General features: G+C 43.7%; 1 protein-coding gene across 3 annotated transcripts in view; it reads left to right on the plus strand.

Moving 5' to 3' along the window:
• Positions 1-6,728, plus strand: part of ERG (v-ets avian erythroblastosis virus E26 oncogene homolog) — an 87,885-nt gene that overhangs the window by 74,251 nt on the left and 6,906 nt on the right. For all 3 annotated transcript variants that reach the window (XM_015418044.1, XM_015418114.1, XM_015418187.1), the window contains one exon: positions 5,415-5,483. In XM_015418044.1, coding sequence (XP_015273530.1) covers positions 5,415-5,483 — 69 coding nt within the window. The remainder of the gene's footprint in view (positions 1-5,414; positions 5,484-6,728) is intronic.

Here is a 6,728-nt window from a genome sequence, read left to right on the forward strand (position 1 = left end):
CCTTAAAGAGTTTTTCCAGTGGCAATCATACGTGTAGCAGTATAAACTCACTTCCAATTTATGGCGACCCTATGAATTAACAATCTCCAAATCATCCTAGTGTTAAACAGCCTTGCTCAGGGCTTGCAAACTGAGGGCCGTGGCTTCCTTCATTAAGTCAGTCCATCTCATATTGGGATTCAACTTTTCCTAGTACTATTGCCTTTTTCAGTAAGAACATACAAAATTAAGAGCCCTGCTGGATCGAACCAATGGTCCATCTAGTCCAGCATCCTGTCTCACACAGTGGCTAACCAGTTCCTCTGGAGGGCCTACAACAGGGCATAGAGGTCAAGGCCTTCCCCTGGATTTGCCTCCTGGCTCTGGGATTCAAAGGTCTAGTACCTCTGAATGTGGAGATTCCTCTCAGTCACCATGGCTAGTAGCCATTGAAAGACATCCTCTATGAATCTATCTAATCCCCCTTTAAAGCTGTTTATTCCTGTAGCCATCACTGCATCCTCTGGCAGCAAATTTCACATTTTATTCACTCTCTGTATAAGTAGTATTTCCTTTTGCCCATCCTGAACCTACTGCCCCATCAGCTTCAATGGATTCCCTTGAGTTCTAGTGTTTTGGAAAACGGAGGAAAAGTTATCTTTGTCAACTCTCTTCACCCCATGCAAACTTCATTTGCCACATTGTCACTCACTCACCCAGTTTGTGGAGGTCCTCTTGGAGCTCTTCACAGTTAGCCTAGGTTTTCAGCACCCTGAACAATTTTGTGTCATCTGCAAATTTGATCACTACACTACTCACCCCTAGTCCCACATAATTTATGAATAAATGAAATCATACCAGGCCCAATACCAATCCTTGTGGGACCCCACTACTTACTTCCCTCCATTGCAAGAGCTGTCCATTGATTCTCTGTCACATTCAGGGCAAAGCCTGGAGCGTTTACTCTACCCAGGATTTCCAGATACACAAATATAATGACAACAAACAAAGAAGATAAAAGAGCAAGGTCTACAAACCAGGTCAAAGTCAGGAAGCCAAAGGTTCGGTCCAGAGGTCAGAGGAAAAGAGGTCCAGGGTTTGGAACCAGTGCAGGATGCAGTGCAGGATGCAGGTCTGGGTCTCTAGCTATGAACACAAGCAAAGGTTAGCAAGGACAGAGTACAAAGGCAGTAAGTCATGGTAGAGCAGGTTGGCTTTCAGAAGTGTGTGACATGCAGTATTGCTTCCACACCAAGTCTTGCTCAGTGTATTCCTGATCTTATAAAGACTCTGCTCCAGGAATTAACACTGATCTCTGCTGGTTTAATCAGACAGGCACTACTCTCTAGAGCTGTCATGCGCTCCCTCCTTCTTCTGCACTCTGCTGGTTCAGGCAAACCCAGCAGTGACTGACACTCTGATCTCTGTGTCATCTCTTTCTTCTCCTGCCAGAATGAGCAGCCTCGCTGCAACTGGAAAGCAGTCTCCCTTGCCAATGTTTTTCTCTCTGGGTCTGCTTCTCCACCCAGCTGCTCAGGTGTGGGGCCTGACCCAGTTTGGTGTAGTGGTTAAGTGTGCAGACTCTAATCTGGGAGAACCGGGTTTGTATTCCCCACTCCTCCACTTGCAGCTGCTGGATGACCTTGGGCAAGCCATAGTTCTGTTGGAGCTGTTCTTGAAGAGCAGTTTCTGTCAGAGCTCTCTCAGCCCCACCTACCTCACAGGGTGTCTGTTGTGGGGAGGGGAAGGGAAAGGAGTTTCTAAGCCGCTCTGAGACTCTGAGTGAAGGGTGGGGTATAAATCCAATCTCTTCTCTTCTTCTTCTCTTCCATTTCCTCATCCTCTAGACACAGTCATTTGACCTTCCCACTCTGCTTCCTGTCATTTAACCAGTTTTTAATCTGTAAGAGAACCCATCCTTTGATCCCATGACTGCTAAGTTTACTCAGGAGTCTTTGGTGAGGTACCTTGTCAAAAGCCTTTTGAAAGTCCAAGTATACAATATCTACCAGGTTACCATTGTCTACATGCTTGTTCACTTTCTCAAATAACTCCAAAATGCTGGTGAGGCGGGACTTCCCATTGCAGAAGCCATGCTGATTTTCCCTCAGCAGGCTGTGTCCCTCTATGTGCCTAACAATTTGATTTGATTACAGTTTCTAGTACTTTGCCTGGGACAGATGTTAGGCTGAATGGCCTGTAATTTCCTGTTTCCCTTCTGGATCCCTTTTTAAAAATGGGTCTAACATTTGCTTCTCTCCAGTCTTCTGGTACAATAGCTGAATTTAGTGATAGATTACATATATGGTTTATAGAACAACTGATTCACATCTGAGTTCCTTAAGAACTCTTGGGTGCAATGCTCCCTCTAAGCTGTGGAATCTTGTGAGCAAAAATTCTACTTTGTGAGCTACTGGCATTAAAGTTGTGAGCTGCTGCATGAATTAGTTTGCTCTAAAGCCATCCTTCCTGAGCGAAGACAAAAATGTGTGAGCCAGAAGCTAAAAAGCTGTGAACTAGCTCACACTAACTCAGCTTAGAGGGAACACTGCTTTGGTGTATGCCATCAGGAACTAGAGACATCATTTTTAAAAAATTTCCCCAATAGGCCTAGAACTTCATCTTTGGTCTTCATCTCAGTCAATGGGGAATGTCACATTACCCTTTTAAAACCGTTATTGTACCATCTTGGAATAAACCGGTACAGGGACTGCCATTTCACACAGCCTTTCCCCTACTGGTAAGGAGCCATCTCTGAAGCGGTTTGTCATTTCAGACTGTACCACTTTGTTTTCCCACCCTTTTTCACCCGCACAGGCAATCTCTGTCTTTTTAAAAAAAAACTTCTTTCAAGAGCACTATGGCGCTGTAACACAGCCCCAAAACAGTGCAATAGCGACCCCATTGGGATGCCTGGTCCACTGAGATACATGAGATCACTACATCTGCCACCTGGAAACAAGTGGAAGCTCAGGTACGCACATGCACACACTTCTGGATTTGATTTCTGGAATGTTAGGAAGGGAGGAGGGGATTCCTGGGTAACAATTGCTGCCAATCTCCAGGTGAGGGCTACAGATCACTCACAATTACAACTGCTCTTCAGGTAGCAGAGATCAGTTCCTCTGGAGAAAACAGTGGACTCTGTCATTATACCCTGCTGAGGTCACCACAGCAAATTGACACTGTTTGCCCAAAGCCAGAGCACTCCCCCAGAGCCTCTTTCTAGATCTCGTTGTATTGCTTTCACAACGGGCTTTACTGCTAGTCTTGGAATAAACCGGTACAGGGACGGCCATTTCACACAGCCTTTCCCCTACTGGTAAGGAGCCATCTCTGAAGCAATTTGTCATTTCAGACTGTACCACTTTGTTTTCCCACCCTTTTGCACCCGCACGGGCAATCTCTGTCTTTTTTTTTAACTTCTTTCAAGAGCACTATGGCGCTATAACACAGCCCCAAAACAGTGCAATAGCGACCCCATTGGGATGCCTGGACCACTGAAATACATGAGATCACTACATCTGCCACCTGGAAACAAGTGGAAGCTCAGGTACGCACATGCACACACTTCTGGATTTGATTTCTGGAATGTTAGGAAGGGAGGAGGGGATGCTGTTTGTAAACTGTCCTGTTCCCCTCCCCTTCCCTCGCCATGACTGCACTCTCTTTCAGGCTGCCTAGAATTTAAAAATCTCTTCCTTTAACTTTTCTCCTTCAGGCACCTTAAATCAAACTGCTTCCCCCCACCGCACACAGTAGTTAGGGACAGGACAACAGGCTGCCTTTTTGTTCCCCTCTTTCCCAGCCTCCGTTTTACAAGTAGCTATCTTGTCCAAGGAGAATTCCAGGAACTCAAAACCTGTGACAGGATTGTAAAATCCCCCCTCCCGCTTTTCCAAGCCACACTAGCTCCTTCCAGCCTTGCAAACCGCATCCTCCTCATGATAGATCCTTTGCACTTACAGCCAGTGTTCCCTCTAAGCTCAGGAAGGATGGCTCCAGAGCAAACTAATTGATGCAGTAGCCAAATCACTCACTTACAACTTTAATACCAGTAGCTCACAAGGTGGAATTTTTGCTTACAGGACTCCACAGCTTAGAGGGAGCATTGCAGAGTTACATCTTATCTCCTGCCTACAGATATCAGTTACCAGGCATAAAGTGAATGCTGTGGACTCCATGGCACTGTACTCCATTGAAATCACTGTTCTCCCCAGATGTAGTGATCTCATGTGTCTCAGTGGTCCAGGCATCCCAATGAGGTCGCTATTGTGCTGTTTTGGGGTTGTGTTGCAGCACCACAGCACTCTTAAAAGAATGTTAAAAAAAAGGCAGAGCATGGGCGAAAAAGGGCAGGAAAACCTCATCATCGGAGGAAGCATTAGGAAGCATTATGGGGGCATTTTACACAGCACCCTGTAGCGCTTCAGGAACAGCAGAAGAAATTGAAGACTGCTTGGAACCAGTTTCCAGGTAAAATGGCTCAGGAAAGCATTTGTGTCTGAAAGGGGAAATATATTCCATCAGGAAACAGTTACTAAAATGGTTCTGTCTGAAATGATAGACAGAAACCGTTAGTGAACAGTTCCTGAAACGGAACATATCGGCTGTCTGAAATTCCCCAATGTATTTCCATGTTGATTTTTCAGCATGCCTAAATTTGCTTTAAATTTCCCCCCTTATTTCCCCCCTTGTGGAATAGATCTCTTGTTCTTCCTTTTTTGTTGTCCTCTTTTATTTCTTTACAATGGTTATTACTGCTCTGTCTCTGTGTGCCAGTTCCTGGAACACTGCATTTAGACTTCTGATTCTATTTCTGTCACCTTTTACTTTTGCCTAAGTACTTTTGTTTTAATTTAGCTTCTTTGGCAATTTTAAAGGTTTCGTCAAGTATCTATCAAGGCTTTTATTTCTTTTGGCTACAGGAATAGTCTTTGCACATTCTTCCTTTATCATATCTCTGGTTTCAACCATAGTGCTTCTGATTCTCATTCACTTGAACTTAGTAATACAAATCTGTTCTTTTCATGGTCTTTAGACTTTTCAGGAATGTGGTTTAGGATGTATTTTGACAGTATGAATGTTTTTTTCAGCTTTATTCTAAGTTTTTAATATTAATATTTCATGGTCTGTACCACAATTAGCTCCTGGTCTTGTTTTAGCAGACAGAATAGAGCTTCTCCATCTTCTGCTGCTGGTTATGTTATCTATTTAATTTCTTTATTGGTCAACAGATGATGTCCACATATACAATCATATGTTTGGTTGGCTGACATATGTTCACAATGAACAACTTGTCTTCACAGAATTCTATGATTCACTCTCCTGCTTCATTTCATGCTCCTAGGCTGAATTTTCCAATGATATTTTATTCTACTTTGTTTCCCACTTTTACATAAGTATATATTTGAGGTGATTTCTCTTCTGTACAGATATACCATATGAACCAGCCAGGAGGTCAGCTTGGACAAGCCACAGTCATCCTGCCTCTCAGTCAAAAGGTAAACTATCTTGTACCATAACTGATGAAGAAGAATCTGGCTTTGTCAAACCCATAGTACCCTCTTTAAGACACTACATAATGGGCTTCAAAAGACATTATGTATATTGACTGGCCTTATTAGATAATGAAACTGATATAAATTATTTGGATCTTGGAATTAGCACAGCTGTAGTTCTAAGGCTTAGTTCAAACAAAATGAATAAATCAGACTTGTTCATGATGGGCACAAATCTGGTTAATTGTTGAAGTACAGTGGTGGAGAAAGTATATCAGCCTACACATATCATTCATATACATATAAACTCCTGAGGCTGTGTCTGAGGCTGTGTCACTGGTGGCCTAACTAACCCTGGCCATGCTGTTAGAAACTCGTGTGAAACTGTTTCCAGTAACATCTACATTTAAGAAGACTAGAAAGTAAATATTAAATTCAGGAACAGAATTGTTTTTTCTTTTCATTCACCTGGCTCCCAGCTCAGTAGCAGTTCACTCATGTTCCAACAAAGGGAGATAAACCACTTAACTCAGCTTCCACTGACAGGGACGGATGGAAGATGAGTTCCAGGAAGGACTCTGTAATTGCCCTTCACCAGCATATTTGGTTGTGCTTAATGTCTTTCACTAAAACATTTATGGAAGACCTGCCCTTCAACAGAGTGAGACTGTCCTATACATCTACAAACAAGATGTTAGAGAAAGTGAATTGCTTGAATCCCCAGGGTTTCTCAAACCAGATTCATCTCCATTCATCTTTCATTCATCTCCAGATTCCAAAAAGTAGAAGAAATAGCAGCTATTAAGTAAGGATCAATACTACCTTAGGTACAAACACTTTAGGCACTTTGTCAGAGACAAGCAGCTGCAGCATATCTTCGGGACCATCTTCTCTGGTATGTCCCTGGAAGAGCATTACACTCTGCTGAGAGTAATCTGCTGGTGATCCCTGGCCCCAAAGATATCCGACTGTCCTTGACCAGAGCCAGGGCCTTCTCAGTCTTGGCTCCGATCTGGTGGAACACTCTGCCAACTTCCATCAAGGCCCTGCAGGACTTAATGCAATTTCGCAGGGCCTGTAGGGCAGAGATGTTCCACCAGGCTTTTGGTTGAGGACAGCGATGGTTTCCATCAGAGCTGGCACCCTCCTCTTTTTTTCTTCTTTCCATCCTGCCCACTTCGGCCTCCTCCTTAACCTGCCCATGAGATGGAAGAACAGTCCAGAGCAGGTTTCAGATCAAATTATAAA

Source organism: Gekko japonicus, unplaced genomic scaffold (assembly GCF_001447785.1).
Source record: "Gekko japonicus isolate JY-2015 unplaced genomic scaffold, Gekko_japonicus_V1.1 scaffold242, whole genome shotgun sequence".
NCBI classification, from domain to species: domain Eukaryota; kingdom Metazoa; phylum Chordata; class Lepidosauria; order Squamata; family Gekkonidae; genus Gekko; species Gekko japonicus.